The 21,007-nt window shown below is 39.7% G+C and overlaps 2 protein-coding genes across 5 annotated transcripts in view; one reads left to right on the top strand and one right to left on the bottom strand.

Annotated features, from left to right (window-relative positions):
- DOCK1 (dedicator of cytokinesis 1) overlaps positions 1–21,007 on the bottom strand; it is a 362,095-nt gene that overhangs the window by 190,627 nt on the left and 150,461 nt on the right. The gene's annotated exons all lie outside the window — the stretch shown is intronic.
- INSYN2A (inhibitory synaptic factor 2A) overlaps positions 1–21,007 on the top strand; it is a 56,064-nt gene that overhangs the window by 3,254 nt on the left and 31,803 nt on the right. The window contains exons 1-3 of one of the 2 annotated variants that reach the window (XM_060274823.1): positions 10,731–10,867; positions 10,988–11,069; positions 17,718–18,918. In XM_060274823.1, coding sequence (XP_060130806.1) covers positions 11,000–11,069; positions 17,718–18,918 — 1,271 coding nt within the window. In that variant the 5' untranslated portion in view covers positions 10,731–10,867; positions 10,988–10,999. Of the gene's footprint in view, positions 1–10,730; positions 10,868–10,987; positions 11,070–17,717; positions 18,919–21,007 lie in introns of those variants that run through there. The other variant, XM_035138569.2, reaches the window with a different exon arrangement.

Below are 21,007 nucleotides of genomic sequence, written 5' to 3'. Positions count from 1 at the left end.
GGAAAAGTGAGGGAAGGGGGTTAATAAATCTCTTTCTCTGCAGCTTCTCCCCTTGCACATTTCCATAGCATACTTTATGAACAGCTGAAAAGGCCTGCCATATGTGTCCATCGCTTCTTGTTCTGAACGTTATCAATGATTTTCACCTTGCCCCATTGTTTTCATGCACATATTTTTCAAACATTCACCAGCTTCTTCCAAAAGGAGTCAGGCTGTGGTATCGAAGACTTTCCACCATGCTGGAGGGACAATCTGTTTGGCAGACACTCTGAATGCACTCCTGCACCAAATACCTGAAAGATGTTCTGCATGTTATAAAGCCCTGTTCCTACATCATCCTTTGAGTGCTGCTCTGCCTGTAATGTGCAGTAATGCCGTGACTTAAATCCAGTTACAGTCTTCTCATCAGTTACATTACTATTTGAATCTGGGATATAAGAGCTTAGCAGTGGAGTGAACTGGCTGTACAATAATATTAGTATTTCATAGAATCCTAGAACTGTAGGGTTGGAAGGGACCCTGAGGATCATCTAGTCCAACCCCCTGCAATGCAGGAATATGCAGCTGTCCCATATGGGAATCGTACCTCAGCATCACGCTCTAACCAACTTGGTCCAAAAATGAAAATAGTATTATTATTTTCTGCCCTTTTCCCCTATCCAGCATTGTCATTTCCCCCCATTTCAGGCTACGGAGTAACTCCATGACCCCACCATACAAACACGCACGCAGACAGACAATATTATCTTATTGCTGTATGTTTTAAAAAAAACCCTCTTCCAATTATCACAGAACAGTTCTAATCATCTTTTAAGTCAAAAAAGGGCTAGTTAACATCAACTGTTTCTTAAAGTAGATTAGACAGAATTTGCTCATATCATAGATGATGCTCTGCATCATCACACAATAAATTAATGCAGAAATCCCAAATCTATATTCAAACAAGTATGCAACTAATTCCACATGCTTTATGGAATTAGTAAAGCATGTGTTGGACTTGTGTTTCTGAAATATCTGCCTCTCACGTCCTAGGATTCTGGCCCTCATCTGTAACCCTTGATGTGGACTACCCAGAACAAATGCTCACTTGCTTAAGCACTCCAAAAGTAAGGATTTTAAGGACTTTGGTGCAATATTAACACCATGTAGGCCTTCCCCCCACCCAACTGGAGAAGTGACCTGGAGCTGCAAATAAGACACAGTGTTACATGACAACATGCAAGGTTGTACAACTACAGTAGTCTGGTATTCACATTTACATATTTTGAAGCCCTAAGATTCATTATTAATTATACAGAACATGATCAGATGTTCTTCTGTGGCACTGTGAAACCTACTTACTGCACCCTTTATCACTTTCAGAAAGAATAAAAATAACAACTGAATGCATGTACCACAAAGCTAATCGGCAAACATTTCACAGGCAAGTCTATTTTGTGTGCATACTTTTTTTGCATAATACCCTCACTGGGTTTTAGACATCAAAGCCCCTTTACCTTCCCCGCCATTTCTTTTACTGGTCAGCCCACTCACATCAGTGCAGCTGGTAAAGTCCACCACATGAGACTACATCACCAACCTGCAAAGAGATTTCTGTCAAGATGCTGTCACTGTGAACACAACATGTTTAATGCTTGTAGATATCCTCATGAGCCACCTACGAGTGATGTAAAGCCCAAAAACACTGCAATATAATTCACTTATAACTAAACTGTTGACTAATGGTATGACATACATCCCCAGGACAAAATTATTCCAATGACAAGTGTCGGCTCATACAGGAGGTAGAGCAACCATAACAATTGGATCTCTCTAGCCGACCTTTTAGACTGCACATCTCCAAGCAAAAAAAAGCAGCCGCTGTTAAAGCAACCCAAAGGAATGAAAGCTACTCCCAATATAAACGAATGTTTGAATTTCCCTCCAAATTATTGCTAGCATTTCACAAGCCCTAGCATGCTTTATTTCCTTTTAATATCTGCATCCTTACTAAGTAATTTACAATATGAATCTACAGTGTGTGTGCTGCGCATGTGCATGTTTGTGTGTGAATACTCCACAACCATGAAAGAGACAGGGCCTTATTTGACGTTTGCAATCTAAGGAAGAGATGAAGAAGAGAAAGTATTAAATAAAACCAGAAGCCTCTTTACCTTGCATCTCACCGACTCATTTGATCATTTTGCTTTAACCCCATTGAAAGTCTTGGATTTATCTTCTTACACTTTTCTTAAACTGTGAAGGAACAAATTATTAAGGGTGCAGTCCTAATGCCTGGGTGGCAGCAGAGAGTTAAGGGAATGGCACAGTCTGCATTACATCCACAGCCCTGCTGCTTGCACCAGTCAGAGTGGAAGGTTGCAAAAGGATAAATAGCCTTTCACTGCACCAGCTCACAAACTGGCACAGCATAAAAGCCCTGATCAGGCCAGTTGCAGTCACATGATGACTGCAGGGTCAGCATAAGATCCAGTAGCTGTGATCCCTTTCCAACTACCCCCCCAAACATGGGGGTTTCTGCTGGTGAATATACCAATCTTTCAGTGGATACATGGGGTGCTTCTCACAGGCAGGACTTCCCCACCGATGACAGAGCTGCTCTGTCAGCAGAGGCTGCCCGAGCTGGGCAAGACTTGGCAAAAGGACATATCCACTCCATCAAAAGTCCAGCCAGCATTTCCAGGCTGTAAATCTGGATTGCTCTATTAATCTTTGGTTCCTTTTCGTTGTAATTTTATTAGTTTAATGAAGATGTGTTCCTTTGCAAAAAAAAAAAAAAAAACCCGCAAAAACCGCAACGTAAACATAGCTTATTAAGTATTAGGGGAAACTGGTACATGAGAAAGGGCAATGAGAATATAGTTAAGGTATTAAGCAAGTGTTTATTAAGTATTAAGGAAAACAGGATATGGAGAGGGCAAAACTGGAGGAAAACTTGACCAAGAGATTTGTTTTATAAGAGCATATGAAAGGTATTTTATAAACCATTTATTTCTGCTGCTCCCCAGATATGGGTATGGGATACCACACGTATTGTACTGTCATGTAAAAATAGCTCCAAGATTCCAGGGGTTTTGATCTTCCCTGACATGTTAATGTTTAAAGCTGTCTCCCCCTATCACAGCAAGATGAAAAGGACCTAGCCTTTTGCTACTTTTTTGGACTCGGAAATAAGTTCCAGACTTGCAGGCAGAAGGTCATCTATCCAGGCTCTGACCAGGACCAGGACCAGAGGCATACCTAGGGTCCCTTGAGCACTTGGCAAGTAGCTGAATTGGTGCTTCCCCCTTGAAAAACAACACTTTACTGCAGTAGCCACACTAGAAATTACAATAGTAGTTCACAATGGTATCTGTTGTCCTCTTTGACCTTATAGAAGGTATTAAAACAATAACCCCTAAACGCCTGATTGCAGATGATTTTAAGCATCACAGGTTTGTTAAGAAAGCCTTCTTGATTATTCCAACAACATCCTAAAGTTTGTAAAGCAGGTGTCTACTTGTTAGCCAGAAACCTGCCGTAACAGGGACTCCTGGAAGCCCGATAGGAGCTTCCTAGTCTGGCCTGGTTTTCATGACATACTAAGCCAAACTATTGCTTTATGGGGCCACAGGAATATGTAGGCTCCCTGGGCAAGAGCTCACAGCTTCTTTACTCCTCCCTTGTATTTCTTTGCACATGTGCTAAGCTAAGTCTGTCACTCAAATCTGGGCTTGTTGTTAGGCTCTCTCCTCACTAACCACAAGCCCCAGGACCAAGGAGAAGCAAAGCAGCTGCAAGCTTCTCTCCAGGAGCCCAAACATTCATGCTGTCCTAGTAAGCCACAGTTTGGCTTACAGGGTTGTGAAAACCGGACCTATGTTTTGATGTCCAAGGTTAAACTATTAACAGGAAATGACTTTAAATATTTTTTTTTATCTAGCTGACTTTAATTTCTTAGGTATTGTGTGTGTAAGCTATCATAACCCTTCAGGCCATGAGATTTGCAGCAGGTCCCATGATGCTTCATCTTGGATGTGTAGAATTTGTCTCAGAAGTTCAAATTTGCAAAATAACTCTCCAAAACTAATTACTGGAATTGTGAGAATGAGAAAACATAACATTAATGTTTGCACGACTGAATCAGCCTAAAAGTTCCTTCTAGCCCAGTGCTCTGTTTTCTGTAGTAGCTTGCCAGGTGACTTTCGAAATCACACAAGTAAGGCATGAAGGCAAGAGCTCTGGAATAACCAGAGGATCAAAAAATGGCCAGGAGGAAGAAAAAGTAGTGTATTGGCTAGAGTGTTGGGTCTAGATTAAGGAGACTTAGGATCAAATCCCAGCTCAGCCAGTTCCTACCTCTTAGTATATACCTCCCTCGTAATGCTGTGATTAAATAGGAATCCCATGTAAGCTACCATGAGCTCCTTGGAGAAAGGGCAGGATACAAATGTGATAAATAATAGAATAGTGGTGTTAGGAGCAATTTCACATCCTGACCTCTGTAAATCCTTTCACACCTTTTGGGTTTTCTAACTCTCTCCCACCCCCCACCCCGCCCCATATTTCTGTGACTCCTGAGGGCTAGAAACCTAGTTTCGCTCTTTTTATCTGAATTTGAAAATGCTGCTGGGTTTCATTATAGAGACCTTATTTTTCACTCCGCAGTCAAATTGCTAACTAGAGATTTTGGGACATCTTGAAAATAATACACCTACTATTTTGGAATCTTATATTTGAATACTCACTGATGTGCGAGTGCCACTTGTAAGGTGCAAAAGATTAGAAAAGATCAAACAGGAAGAAAGGAACCACTATCACCTCTATTATCCAGCAACTCCTCTTAAGCATATGGACCGATAACTGATGTTAGAGAATCCATATATTCCTGTACCCATTAACTTCCTCACAGGTGCCTGAAAGCCACTTATCCATAGGCTGCTCCTGTGAGGCACAGAGGGCATTTAAATGACCACAAACACATGGGCTGCACACAATTTTGTAGGCTATTCCCATGGAATCTGCACTGCTGCAGTAGAGAGGATGCAGAGTACATGGGGAAGATTCATAGGATTGGGGTGTGAGGCATGGTCATTTAAATGTCATTTCCACAGAGAGGAGTTTCCCATACAGCTAGGAGGATGCCTAAATGACACTCAAATAAGCAGACAATGCGCTATTAATTATTTCAAGTACCTACCAAAGAAAGAGCAGCTTTCCCCAGCATTCTTATTTAAAACATAATTAAAAGTCCAAAGATATCAGTGTCACATCTATGCATGCTTTTAGTGATTCAGAATTTTAAAAATAAAGCATTTCTATTAGCCCAAGGTGACAAATTATTACGCTACTCTAACAGTCAGATCTCCTCTGCATATTTTCTCAATATACAAGTCCCACTGTGTCCAATGGGACTTCTGCTCAGATATATATTCATATGATTGCAGTCTAACTCTCTTAAAACAAGGAAAATATTAATTTCTTTGACAGCTGAGTACATAGAATGGGCATGAGATTACAATTATGATGTTAAATATTTAGGACAATCAAAACAATGTGCATCTCAACTATGTAAAATGCCTGTACTGAAAACTTAGCATAGGATTTCCTAATTTTCTATAAAGAAAATCAAGCGTCTGCCAATGTGCCCACAGCAGAAACATATAGCAGCACACTTTTAACAAATTTAACCCAGAAAACTTGGCATTTTATATAAAGTTCCTGCACCTGGCACCTGGTTCAATAGATATGAAAGGAAAACCTCTTTGAAACATAATCTGGAAGTAGTTTCAAGTATCTGTTTTGAACAAAATTCTAAAGGTTACAAACATTCTTTTCAGTGATGTAATGATTTATGAATACCATCTATCTCATTTAACATAATGTCAAGGATAACCCATTTAAATAATTTCACAGTAGTTCAAAGGTTGAAAAAACAATATGGGCTGGTAGACTGACAAGAGAAACTCAAAATACTGGTGCCTTCACTGTTTTCTTTTTGACACCTACTAAAAATGCTGATGCGAATTTCAGTACGTTTTAGTAATTTAACTGTTTGTTATTTGTTAGTAATTTAACATTTGTATGTTTCAAAGTATTGTTTTTTGTAAACTGCTTTGAAGGTTCTTTTTTTAAAACAACAACAATCAAGCAGTATATAAATTTTATGAAATAAATAAATAAAAATACTTGAAATGGCCCAGAGGTCTAAAGAACAGGGGCTTAAATGCCCATAAAATTTTACTCAGCATGTTTGCAGTATGGTTCTCAAGCCATTCCACTCTGTCAATATTACTTGCATAAAGTTGTGTCCAAAATAGCTTGATCCAAGTTATAAATTGCTTGACAACAGGCTATATACTGCCTTTACATTTTAGTAACACTTGTAAAAGGCTCCCATCAAACCAGACACACACTTAACATTATTTGACTTCATGGTAACCAGATCTATGCTGTACAACGTTATGGTATCGTTTGTCACAGCAGTTTAGAATATGAAGTTGTCTAACTATGCCAGAGCAATGCTACAGGTGCCATAGCATTAAAGCATTGCAGTCATGCTAAATGTGGATTTGCTAGGGTGGTTGCACATAGTCATTAAGATGGAAATGTATCCAAACTCGCTTAAAAAAAAAACCCTATATTTTATCAAAGTTAATTTGGTCCAGGACAAAGTTAATTTGGTCCAGGCTATTTAGTAAGTCTAAAAGGTAAAGGACCCTTGACAGTTAAGTCCAGTTGCAGACGACTCTGGGGTTGTGGTGCTCATCTCGTTTACAAGCCAAGGGAGCCGGCGTTTGTCCGCAGTTTTTCCAGGTCATGTGGCCAGCATGACTAAGCCACTTCTGGCACAGTGGAACACCAAAATCAGAGCAGCGCACGGAAACGCTGTTTACCTTCCCGCTGGAGCAGTACCTATATATCTATCTGCACTTTTTGGGGTGCTTTTAAACTACTAGGTTGGCAGGAGCTGGGACTGAGCAATGGGAGCTCATCCCGTCGCAGGGATTCAAACCGCTGACCTTCCTATCGGCAAGCCCAAGAGGCTCAGTGGTGTAGACCACAGTGCCACCCGTTTCCCTCTATTTAGTCAGTTTACTTAGCCATTAAAAGTAAAATGTATGCTTTAGTGTGCTGAGTAGCCATCGGGAACTTCAGAATTTCAAGCACTTGTTTTGTTTTCATCCTCCACCATACATTCTCATCAGATAGTGTTGGGGAGGGTTATGTGGGAGTGCTTTCTCATCAAGGTCTTTTTCATGGACCATCATAATTTTTTATGAATGCTGTTCAAGCTCACACTTTGAAAAACTGTTTTATTAATTCATAATAAAAAAATTCACACATTGTCCAAAGTATCTCTCAAACAACACCTGCTTTTTCTCTCAGCGTGAAGCTGCTCATCTCCTGAAGATGTAGTTACAGGCTATTTGAATCCCTAACAAAGGGCAAAAGTAATATTCTATGTATAATGTCTGGCCTTCTGGTTTCCATGGAGACAGAGCAAGGTTGAAAAATATGGAGAGTAGCTTTCCTCTTTGGAGACATGCAATTGGGGGTAGTGGATATGGTGGAATAAGGTGCAAGTCTGGCCAAGGGTGGAGTTTAATTGGATTGAGGTGCAATTTAATGAGGGTGGGAACATGATGTTTGATACCTTATTCAACTTAAAGTGTAGAGGCTAAATGGCCTGTGATAAATATAAAAAGGTAAACTGAGCATGAATTCAGCTAGTCATGGCATATATTTTTTTTTAAAAAAAGGTGCAACATTGGTGAAGACTCTGGGCTGCTTCTTGATCCATTAAACTATATCTGATTGTATGAACAAGAGGAAAATGCGCAGAACAAGGTGTGCAGGGTAGTTCTGATGTGAATGATCTTTCTAAATCCACTTGTCAGGAAGCCCCCTATGTTAGCGAAATGTGTGATTAACAGAGATAACCCTCCTGCTGCTGGATATGACATTACACCAATGTCTGAATAAAACAGTATGAAAGATGGTTAGCTCATCATTAACTCCGCTTTATTGTTCCATTCATATCTCCAGTCCGGAGATATCCTTTTACTCTTTCAGTTCATGACCAAATTTCCTGCAGCTTTGTCTTGCTATCAGTTGTCCTCATTGCTTCAAATTTAATTTGAGAACACAATTTCACAGTCTGAATTTCTTTTCCTGCTGTTATTATTTACTTCTAAATCATACTTTCATAAACACTTTTTTTTAAAAGAGGCTTCACAAAATAAAGTCGGAATGTGTTATACTCTCCAGTAGGAGCTTTGGAGAACAGTAGCAGAACTCAAACTCATATTTAATCCCCTTCCCTTTTCTATTTAACATCCATTGTTTTTTGGATAGTCTGCTCGGTATTGCAAAAGGTGGGTGGTTTGTTGTTGTTGTTTTGGAGGGGAGGTAGCTGAGTGCAGAAGCAAGTCACCCTACAGCAGCTTCCTGGCAAGGTGAGATGCTGTTACTTAACAAGAGAGGGGGGGCAAAGTGGCAGGGAGATCAGCTAAATGAATACACACCAGTGGAGCCAATCTGGTACTCCTGCCAGTGTGTTTGCAGTGCATCGACCTCTATGCCCCTCTCACTCCCAGTAAGCAACCCACCTGCCAGGAAGCTATGGTAATGGCTACAACCCACTCAGTAAGCCACTTCTGTCTGAAGGGAGACAGGAATTGGCTCAGTGGAACCAAGTGCCAATTCTGCATGAAACAGCACAAATGCAGGTAATGGTTTGCAATACAGTTATGATGGTTAGGGAAAGCTTGTTCCCTAATGTAAAATGGGAAGGCTTAAAGGATCTGTTTATTTGTTATTAGAACCATGATGTCCATCAACCAGAGTCAGGTGCCACACAATGAATGGAAACAGATGTGAAACTGCAGTTCAAAGAGTCTGGGGCGATTCCCTACTACACTACACTCATACACTGAGATAACCTGCAAATACATATACAAATCTAACTATAGGTCAAGACTGCCTACACAAAAACTTAAAACTGGCCAGCAGAGCCACACAAAGTAAACAGTCCAAAGTAAACAGTTAATACATTTCACAAGAGTGGGAAAATGAAGACTAGAAAGAAGAGAATAGGACAATGACTATATTTTCGTAATTAGCAGCTCAAAGGAAGAGTATTAATGTGACATGACTCGTAAGTATGAAGTCACTATAAATGAGGAAAATAGACGGTCAGGGATGCACAGTTTGCCCAAAAATCAAACAAGTTTTGCTGTGCCTTTCATCAAACAATTGGAAATCAAAAACCTTACAGATGTAGTATAAATGTGTCAGTATATCCCAATCTACCATCTGGCCAGCCCTGCTCTGATGAAAAGCTATCACATTTTAGATGAGAAAGTGTGACCAAAGTCCACGGGGTGAAAAAACCACCTTTAAGAATGCCCCAAAGCAAGATTTTTGATTCCATATGCCTTCTTTTAACCTAGAGCCCCTATTCCATACTGCTTTCCAACATGCTTTTGAAGCTCTTCAAAGTTTCAAAGGCCCCCTCTACATGAAGAACATGGCCTACTAATGTCCAAAGCCTATTGGGCATGCAGAGATCATCAAACAATTCTTACGACAAAAAAGTGGAGTTGTGAAGTGTCAGACTTCAAGGCTAGAACTGGTGACCTTATGGCCCAAAGCTTAGACCTAGCCAAGTGAGCTTTCTGTCTTATTTCAGCACATAAGGTGATGGACATGTAACTACTTATCAAATGCTATTTGGAGCTATGATGTTGTCTCAGTGACAGTTTCCTCTGTGATTGACAGTCAGTGTGAAGCCTTTGAGTTGGTAAGCTATAAATACTAAGAGTCTGGGTCTTTCAAAGTTGCCTGGTCAGTAGATGCCACCTGCCTGTTTGCACTTCAGACCCAAGGTTCAACTTCCTTGAGATTTGGCTCCTTTCGAGATTCAGCTCAAAACACACCACCTGTTACTTTCTGTGTCGTATGGAACAGCCATACAGTTTGGTTAAGTGGAAGAGTCAGTAGGATAACCATGCGAAACCAAGCCAGTTTTATTAAGCACCTTGAATTGCATGTGAAACATAAGCAAGTAAATCTGTTCTTCTGAGTAAGCCAGCTGTTACACATCAGATTCCACTTGAAAGTCTATCAGTCTTTCAGTGTGGTTGTCTGTCATTTTCTTTGAATAAGAAACTGAGCAAAAAAATTCTCACAGCTCTACTGCACTTGTTGATTATAACCTGCTAATTCAAGCATAAGGTTAAATATAGTTTCTAATAAAAATGAGACACAAGTTAATCAATAGTATGTTTTATGTCTGAAAATTGATTTATGTTTGGCGGGATGTTTTTTATGTAGATGACCATTAGTTTGTCTACTCATGTCTTTAAAATTCTAAAAAAACTTGCCTACTAACTCTTCCACTCAACCAAATGTGCAGTTTATGAACTGCACATTATAAACTGCAAATAAATATAAGATGTCTGCAAATGTCATTCAAAGCCATGATGAACAGTTTTATCTTGCAAATGAGCAAGAAGATCACGTTCATTTTTTCAAATCCCAGTTGCAACTCTAATGGCAACATATTACATTTCATACTGCTTTTTTTACATTGGGCTAATTCATATGCTGTTTCACTTCATATTCAACAGACCTTGAGTATAATTGCTAAAGGTGACATAGCTGCCATCTTAGGTTTGTTCCAACAACAACAAAAAATGTGCATGGCCCATTTAATAGTTTGTATGCAGCTGCAATAATCAGGTTGTGTTGTACATACTTTTTTTAAAAAAATATGTGTTTTTTTACAAATGCAGGAAGAATTTCATTGAATAGACACAAATATTGCAGTGTCAGAAGGCACGACACAATAATAATGCCACCTTTGCTCTCTTGAAGGGATGAGGTCAGTGCTGTTCCCCTGTAAGCTAGTGGGTTTTGCCATAGGTGGATTGTAGTACAAGAAGTTAAGCTTCCTTGAGAGAACATGTAACCTATCAGTAATGCAATATGCCCTGTATTTTAGGTGAGTGGCAAGATGGCTAAAGGAGCTGATAATGAGATGTGGAATCTTTCCTCTCCAGCCTCACAATCCCTTAACAGTGATGGTAAGTAATTAGTCATGCCATTTTATGATACCACTGTCTCAAGTCCCACATGTCTTTCTGCAAGTTTAGCCTTACCTACAATATCACTTCAAAGGCCCTTTGTTTAATTGCAGATGATCAAAATGTGGACTGCTAAGCTACTTCATTAACCTCTTTTCCTTACACCAGGCATATTGTCCTTTAAATTTGAACAAAATTTAAATTTTAAAACAGTGAATCATCTTTATTAAAAAATAAATGTGTTGTTGATAAAGTCAGGATAATTCAGGATTCACCACATCCTTATCAACAGTATGTAGGAACAATGGGATGTGCTGCACAAGCCCGTAATATGTACTACAGATGTTCAAGGCATATATGACTTGAATGTAGACAAATAAAATAACACAGTGCATCAAAACAGCATAGAACAGGATTTCTTATACCTGCACATAGATTGTTTTATGACACAAGAAGTTGCCAGTCCACACTGGCTTGTCCATGTTGTCCAATACAGTTGTACCTTATTTCTCGAATGGAATCCGTTCCGGAAGTTGGTTTGACTTCCGGAAACGTTCAAAAACCAAGGCACAGCTTCCGATTGGCTGCAGGAACTTCCTGCACTCAATTGGAAGCTGCGTAAGCTGCATTGGATGTTCGGGTTCCAAAGAACATTCACAAACCGGAACACTCACTCCCTGGTTTGCAGTGTTCAGGAACCAAAATGTTAGAGTCACAAGGCGTTTGACAACCAAGGTATGACTGTATTGTCTACTTTTGACTGTCAGTAGCTGCCCAGGGTCTCAGACAGAGGAGTCTTTCACATCACCTGCTGTCTATCCCTTTTAACTTTAAATGCCAGGAACTGAACCTGGAACCTCCTGCATGCAAAATATGCGGTCCCTCAGTAGCACACGCTTAATTCTGAACTGCACTTTGGCCTTTTTAACACAGCTTGCTGCCTAAAGTCACACTGTGCAGCTTCTCTCTAATACTAGATATGTGAAGCTAATGATGATTGCTCCTGTCACATACTGAACCATGCACACATACAACATTCCTCCCCCATTTATTGCTGCTTCATAACTTCAGGGTTCAACTCGAGTTCTGAAATGCTCTAAAGCTAAGATCTGTGGATCGTGGTACATATCAAACTGCACCATATCTATGTTCAAATCACTGGAGTCCTTTTTTTTTACTGCATAGAACACCAAGATCTTTAATGGGCCCTCTTAATAAAAAATAAAGACTATTAACAGAAAAATATATACGTTCATTTTAGGATATTCTTGCCATTACCCTATGGATTTGTGAAAATATTCAATGTGAGAGCTTGGTGTACATTGTTTTCAAACACAGTTTAACATCATTAAACCCAAAGTAGTGGGTTCCTGGAATTCCTAACATGACATAGAAAACAAAGTTTGAACCACTCACCTCCTGAAATAACTGAACTGCTTAACATTTTTCATCAGCTTGTATCACTGTTGTTCTTAACTTTACTGCACATGACTTAGCAAAGCATATTCTTTTTATACATTTGTTAAAAACAATTCACACAACAGTGTTTTTTGTGCAGGAGTGCAAACCTCTTTTGTGCAGCTTGCATGTTCTTGCTGGCATTCTAAAAACAGGAGCAGCCAATTCTCCATCAGCCCCAACTAGCATGGCCAAAAATCAAAGATGATGGGAGTTGTAGCCCAACAACCTCTGAAGCCAGCACATTGGCTACCTCCGTTAAATACATCAAGTTTTATGGTGAACTGTAGCAGGAGGATGTCTTTCACACCCTGCCATCTACTTCACACATTCCTTCTTAAGGGGGAAAAACCCCATAACCTGAGCTATATTGCAACTCAGTTGGAACCCTTAATAAATACACTGGAAAAGAGGTCAAAGCAAAAACTCTTTTTTAAAAAAAAAAATGGCAACGTGTTTTAAAGATTTAAACCAGAAGACTAGTAGTAACTCAAAAAACATTAGTTCCCTTATCTAACTGGAACTTTCTACAAAAATCTACAACAAGGCTTTGCATTATGAGTAATCCCATTCATAGAAACTAGCATGAGTACATCAACAATTTATTACCCGTGTATGAGTTTGCTACAGCTAGCAGATGGTAGTGTTTTCCGGAATTACCGTAGAAGGGGTCTACAACAGAATATGGGTTGTGCCCACAGTGGTATCAGCAGAGTTCTGTTGGCACAACAGCACTTCCCTTTCTTCTCCTCTTCCCACATGCCTCCAAAATCTTCTCCAGAGTGTCCCCCAACCCTCTGGAGAAGATTTTGAGGGCATATAGGAGACTGCAGAGAAGAAGAAGGGAAAGTTCTGTTCTACTAGCACATGTCCCTTGTGCTAGCTCATACTCATGCTCATACACCAAAGACATTAGTTAGCCTAATTATCACCGAAATTAACTATCAGAATAGGACTATGGTCACTTTGTGACCCAGGTATACTTTACAAATATTCAATTTATTCCTAAACATAGTTAAAATGCACAACTTGGATAGCTCAAGTGGTAGATCATGAGACTCTTCATCTCAGGGTCATGGGTTCCAGTCCAACGTTGGGCAAAATATCCCTGCATTGCAGGGGGTTGGACTAGGTGACCCTCATGGTGCCTTCCAACTCTACAAATTCTATGATTCTGTGCTTCTTTAGATTAGTTAATTCAAGTTAATACATAAGTAATTTATAAATTATCAGTTTATTGCCCATTAAAGCCATGCTAACAATATTACTATACTGTAATATTGCCTTTTGAAAGAGTATCATGAAGTCCAGTAGAATGCCAATAAGGGGTTCTTGTAATGTTAAACCAAATCAACAGACTGTTTGTTGTACTCCAATATCTCTAGCTGGCAATACAAAACTGTGTATGAGAAGCTGCCATTCTTCACACCTTGTGTGGAGAGTTGACTTGGTTTGCCTTGAGCGCTCTAGGCCTTCTGCCTTCCATAAAACAGGAGACATATTTAGAGGTTTCCCAGGAATGTGGTGATGTTTTCATGGTAAAGTATTATGAGATTGCAGCGCTTGAAAGCCAGTACAGTTCTAATTGATTCACTGCCATTGTATTGTGCTCAGGCAAGAAGAGAGAAAGGATGCAAACAGGTAAAAGCATGAACTTTTGGGTTGGAGCCAGAATTCATGCATGCTGGTGAGGGAGGGAGGGAGGGAACCTTTGCTGATTCACTCCTTCAGCAGCAGCTTCCAGTGCCACATCCCAGGAGCATTGGGGACTGCAATGGAAAGAAAGGAATCAACAAAAGCCACCTCTGCCAGCAGGTTACCTCCCCTGGATAAAGCGCCTTCTGCCAGTAGAAGAAGCTTAACCATTTTGATCCAAACCGCTGTCTTTTTTGGATTAGCCAAAGTAAAGTTTGTGACTCCTAAACCCTTTTAAAGTTAATTCTCTTGATCTTGGTCGATATTCAGTGCATCTGTTGCATCTATTTCATCTTCAGGTTGTAGGTTCACCTTTCAGAGGCTATATGCAAGCACATAATAGTTTGCTTAGGATCTTAAGATCACTCATTTCCCTTTCCCATCCAATTAGTAATTTATCCTGTCCACCATTCTTGCTTCATAGGTAGATCAGCTTCTTTTCTTATGTGGCTTTTTATGCTACTACTTGACTTAAAGCAGCAGGCAAAGTGGCCAAGGGAGGTATGCCGTTTGGGGGGACGTGATATAAAGGACCATCACTCCTTCCCACCACCCATTTATGTGGCCACCCAGATCCTTCCACGTACATTTTGAAGGGATTGCTTCCTGCTAAGATTTGGACTATCTTGGCTAAGATTTTTGTTTTAAGCCTAGACCATGTTTATTTGCAATGCCTTATTCCTTAGGGAAGTGGGGGGAAAGGCAGGCAAGCACCAGCAGCTGTTATTCCACCTGAATTGTGTATATATTATTTTATTTTGAAAATATACTCTATAGTAAAACAAGCATTAGTTTTTTTGTGGTTTTCAGCTAGTTAGGGTTGTTTTTTTGGTTTGATTTCCAGCTACAGTTTTTCCTCACTGTAAAACCCACAAAAACATTATAAAAATGGGTAAGAAATCAAACATGGCCGAATTCTCTCATACAATTTGGTACATTTCCTCTGAAATCAGCTTTTATTTTCTTGCTTCAGCAATCAAATAAACTTCACCATGTGTATAAAACAGCTGTGAGGCAGCATAATAAACTAAGGTGTGACCCTCTGAGTATTCCCTGAACTAGAACAGAGCAGCCACCTGCATCATCTTAGCTACTCTTAATAATTGAACACAATATGAATATTAAATATGCAACACAAGGTTCCATATTTTGCTATTTATAAAGATTTCCTTGTTTAAATGACATTTTAAATGAAAAACATGGATTGCATAGTGCAATACAGTATTTTCACCACAGAACACTAATTGTTCGGTATTGAAAACCAAATAAATTTTGATGTTTCCATTGCCATGAAAGGAATTAACAAGATGCATACTTTCAGAAACATTGGATTTGCTTACAGGGAAACAATTTTTAAAGAAATCTAGATGGCTGCTCAAGCATAGCAGTGTATCCCCTAAAATCATTCCTGTCAATATGATGCATCACACTACCAAACCCCACTTACCGGTAGCTCCATTCTCACTGTAAAATGACTAGTCACCCATGCACATCTGTGCCCACACTATTAACACCTAGACTTTGTTTTTTTAAGTGTTTATCTTTTCAAATGTTGATGGTGAAATTATCAAAAATTCAGTATAGCTAACTAAATTTCAAATCTAATAAATGAAGGACCTCTAAGGACCGAAAAGGCACCTTAAAGAAATACAGAAACTCACCATTGTTTATTGACAATCACTCTGCACAATAAAAAATACCCCCCTTTAAAAAGCTTTAGACAAAGGGACATTCTTTATCATCCATCTTGCAGTTCATATTCAGAACTATTCCAAGAGGGGGAAATTGTTATTCCCACCTTAAAGAAGAATGCAAAGTTAACTGTATACAGCTGCTTCAGTGCACTTGCCCCAGGCTCCAATACTCTCACTGACATATGTATGAGTAGGGACTGACCAATCCTTTTAATCATCATGAAAAATTAATAATAATTTATTATTTATATGCTGCCCATCTGAGTAGGTTACCCCAGGCACTCTGGGTGGCTTCCAAGAAATTAGAATGTGATATAGCAGACACAGATCCCCTTCTTGCACACATGGTTCTCTCCACCACCACCTGACCCCCAGTATTCACACACTTTCATCCTCCCAACCTTGTGAGAGCCAATGACTGATCCAAGATCATTTAACAAGCTGAACAGGAATTTGAATAATATTCCAAATCCAACACAGTATCTCAAGTCTTTCCTCACCTGTTTCTGTCAAGGTGGAATCACAGAAACGTAGAGTTGGAAGAGACCCTGGGGGTCATCTGGTCCAGTGGTCCGCAACTAAGCATCTCTAAAATCCTGATTCCCACCCTCCGCCCAGTGTTATATAATTCTTATTATTCAGAAAGTGAACTATTCACGTGGAGGAAGCCTAAAAAGTCATTAACTTGGTCTAAACAAGCTTCCAAATTGCCCCCCTTAAAAATCAAATTGTCCCCCACATTAGGAACAATGGATCTACTCCAACCCACTGCAATGCAGGAATAGGAAGCTGTCCCATACGCGTCTCAAACTTGCAACCTTGCTATATTTTGGATTGCAATTCCCATCACCCTTGACTATTGGCCGTGCTGGCTGGGGCTTAGGGGTTGTAGCCCAAAACATCTAGAGGCATCTAGGCTGGAACAACTGTTCTTTCCAATATGCCACACTGGTACTCACTACAGAGGCATTAATACTGGCATTACAGAAGAGTTGCATGGGAACATAAGATTATGTAAAAAGCTTTGGACCCCCTGAAGTGGTCCCCCTCCCCCAACCATCATTAAGGCCACATTGCTCACCCAGAGCTCACCTAAACTGATTTTTTTTTGACATTACCCATGAGATTACACTAGGTGGTATTCAGCTAAGTTTTACTCAGGGTATACCCACTGAAATTAATAGGCCTAACATAGTCATGTTTGTTAATTTAAATGGGTCTACTCTGTGTATGCTGTGGTCTAACCCACAGACGCTAGGGCTTGCTGATCAGAAGGTCAGCGGATCGAATCACCACGACGGGGTGAGGTCTCGTTGTTTGGTCCCAGCTCTTGCCAACCTAGCAGTTTGAAAGCACATCAAGTGCAAGTAGATAAATAGGTACCGCTCTGGCGGGAAGGTAAACGGCGTTTCCATGTGCTGCTCTGGTTCGCCAGAAGCAGCTTAGTCATGCTGGCCACATGACCTGGAAGCTGTCTGCGGACAAACGCCAGCTCCCTCTGTCTAAAGAGCGAGATGAGCGTCGCACCCCCAGAGTCGTCTGAGACTGGACCTTATGGTCAGGGGTACCTTTACCTTTACTCTCTGTAAAGCTGAGTTGCATACTATCCATTGTTTTACCAAACAAAACAAACAATGTAGAGAACAACAATATATGTACATGTGGAGATTCCCCCCCCCAAAAAAAACCCAATAGGAGACCCTAAACTTACTCTTTTTCCTTCAAAGTTTCAGATGTTTTGATTAAGCACCTACATACTTAGTGCAATAAAATTCTTCCTAAAAACTGTTTCTGAATACAGGAACCATGGAGAGTAAGGAACCCAGCAAGTGCTTGCTTACAGCCTCTGAAAGTGAAGTTGATCCAGCAACATCCCTTGCCTTAGAGATGAAATACGCACTGGATCCCAACCGGCAGATCAAGAAAAGAAACAAAGCCCTGCAGGTGAGATTCAAAGACATCTGTGATGCCCAAAACGAGCAGAGAGATAAACAGCTCTCTACATTACAGCAGTGTGACAAAAAGGAAGCAAAGCCCATCTCTTACAGAGCAGCTTACCGGAAATATATGACAGTGCCTGCTCGGAGATCAATCCCTAACGTTACTAAAAGTACAGGAGTTCAGACTTCGCCTGAACTTAAAAAGTGTTACCAGACGTTCCCCTTGGACCGGAAAAAGGGGAGTATCATCAAAAGCATAGCTTCTGTTGACACTTTTCCGAGTCAAAACAATGGATTCCTAATAGATGTTAAAGATAAAGACAGCAAAATCTCAGGGGAGGCTGCTCAGTGTAGCAAGAAAGTCACTGGATTTGTGACAGCTGAGTTTATTTCACATACTAATGAACGCATGAATGCAATAGAGCAGCCTTCTAGTGACAACTGTTCGGAGACATGTAGAAGCACTGATTTGCACAGCTGTACTAAAGAACCTCCTTCTCTTCAAAATTCAGCAGCTTCTGTTTTAGAAGAGCCTGATTACCAGCTGCATGACAAAGCAAAACACCACAGTGGGCCGTTGGGGAACGAGGAGGCTAATCCATCCACCCATGGAAAAGTGTTCAAGACAGAAGTAGCTTCTGTCTACTTGCCTGCATCCAGTTCTCACGTCTCACTGACGGACCTGCAAAAATCTGCAGCAGGGAATGACTGGTCTCTGTGCCCGACCGAGGAGGACAGAAAAAGAACAGTGCATCTTAATGGTCTGCAATCACAAGCCGTAAGTGCAGCTCAGGCCTGTTCGACGCAGGCACAGTGCCAATCAACCGAATGTAATGAACAGACCCTTCAGATACATGTTTCACCTATGGAAGGAAAACAGCCTTGTCAGACAGCAGTTGCTGTGAGTGAAGGATGCCAACAAATTGTGCCTCACACAGAAGTGGTAGACTTGAAAGCACAGCTACAGATGATGGAGAACTTGATCAGCTCAAGCCAAGAAACCATAAAGGTCTTGTTGGGTGTTATTCAGGAGCTGGAAAAAGGAGAAGCTCATAGAGAAGGGTAAGCTGTTTTTGAAATCTTCCTTAATATGCATGATCGCATCATTTGTTAAAATAGTTAAAATGAATTCTACTAAGCAATTTACAGTTCCATTTATATGTTTATGTGCCCTAAATTTTTTACTTTGAATGTGTTAGAACTGCTGTAAGAGTACATTCAACTGCATTTGCATCATATTGCTGTATTAATCTGGAGTATTTTTACGAGATAATTATACCTGATTCACCATACCTGCAATACATAATTCAGTGTCTAGCTTGACACTAACATACTAATGCTGCAAATAACCTTCAGTCTATTTCATTTTGTTTCTAATGCACATATAATAAATTAGGATTTGAGTACAACTGTGCTCCTAAGATAAACATACTTTTGATATCAACACAACTGATTCAAAAGAATATTGAAATTAAAATATAATCACTTTACATATTGGTCTCAAATCAAAAAGTCATTTAAAAATAGTAAAGTTAAGAAATCTTTGCTTAGTTCTTAAAAAACAGATTGCTCTGGTAGGTTAACAGGAAAGCATTCAACGGAATACTGAAACAATCCAAAATATACAGCAGCGTCATTTGGCAGAAAGAGAATGCAGAGAGTATTTTAAACATGAACGCATGCGGTCCTGCTTTTGTTCTACAATTTCCTATAAAAGTGTTACTCAGTGATTTGTACCAGCATAGCTATTTACTCAGGCTCAGCTAATTAAGTCTTTATCTGATAATTGCAACTTTTGTGCTTTTGGCATCACATATGCATCCCCCTCCTTCACCCCTTTAAAGATGTATTGTCTTCATTTGCTGGTTAATTCAGCGACTGCATTCTAACACACATATACTTTTCAAATTAATGATTGCATGCTTCAAACACCTCCATGCTTTCTAACTGTTTTACGTAGCTCTTGCTTGCCCCACTCCAGTAAACATTCCCCCTTTGACTCTTTACATTGAAAGTACCACTATGTTCTGTGCAAAGCTCCTGGTGCTGCTCTCACCCTAAGTAAGCAACTGACTAGTGTACACGCCCTTATTAAAATGGAAGCAGGTTGTTCCCTGGAATAAAGTTGTTAACATTTTACACCCACCCACACCCACACCCACACACACAAGGTGCTTGGACTATCAGCTTTACAGAGTTGATTTAAATGTATAGCCTACCATATCCCCAGTGGTTGGCTCAGCTTACACAATTTTCAGTACAGCAAGACTCATTTCCTGCTTTTTAGCAGCTTAAATGTGAACTTTTTGTTGTTGCACATCCTTTGTGATTATATACAGTAATTCATTCCTTTCATTGGTGGTGTTAGGTTTCTCAGCATAATATCTTACTACCTTTCTACAATAGGAAAATTCTGTAGCTTGTGAACAGTCTAAATATATTTTCCCTTCATATTATTAAGAACAGAGATTTTTTAAAGTACTGAGGTTGCAATTCTGTATTCACTTACTGAATTCAATGGGATTTACTTTTGAGTAGACTTGTGTAAAATAACTACTACCCTCTTGAGGTTTTGCATCTATTCCTATACAAATCCTAAACTAATTCAGAAATCTGTGACAGTTTGTTTCATTCAAAACTTCAGCTTTCAAATAACGAATGCATTTCTCTTACATATAGTCTAATGATCAGCATATTTTCAAGTTAGTCAGAAACCCATCTACTTGGTGATGCTTTGATCCCTTTGATTTAACTGGTTATCAGTGGATGATTTATCAGTGTGCAAGTTTTCAAGATCACAGAGCTCTTCTTCAGATAGATTGCTATCTCACAGTTCTTATTCTGCCTGCCTGAAGTAGTCTGTGAAAGCTTAAAGCTATCACCATGCAAATGCCAACATCATCTGACTTCATTAGATAGCTTAATTTAAATAGGTTCCATTATTATTATTATTATTATTATTATTATTATTATTATATTGTATCCTGCTCTTCTGCTTATAGAGCATCCAGAGCAACTTCCAACAATCAAAAAAAAATGCAAAGCAACTACAGTAACTACAAAAGCAGTAAAAATTTCAACTCTCTAAGTGCAACAATCAAGTGTGATGTTTCCCTCACTATCAAACCTTTTTAAAACACCGCTACCAATA

The sequence above is a fragment of the Zootoca vivipara genome, chromosome 5 (assembly GCF_963506605.1).
Source record: "Zootoca vivipara chromosome 5, rZooViv1.1, whole genome shotgun sequence".
Lineage (NCBI taxonomy): Eukaryota > Metazoa > Chordata > Lepidosauria > Squamata > Lacertidae > Zootoca > Zootoca vivipara.
Note: the sequence above shows the minus strand (reverse complement) of the source record. Positions and strands in the feature narration are given on the sequence as shown.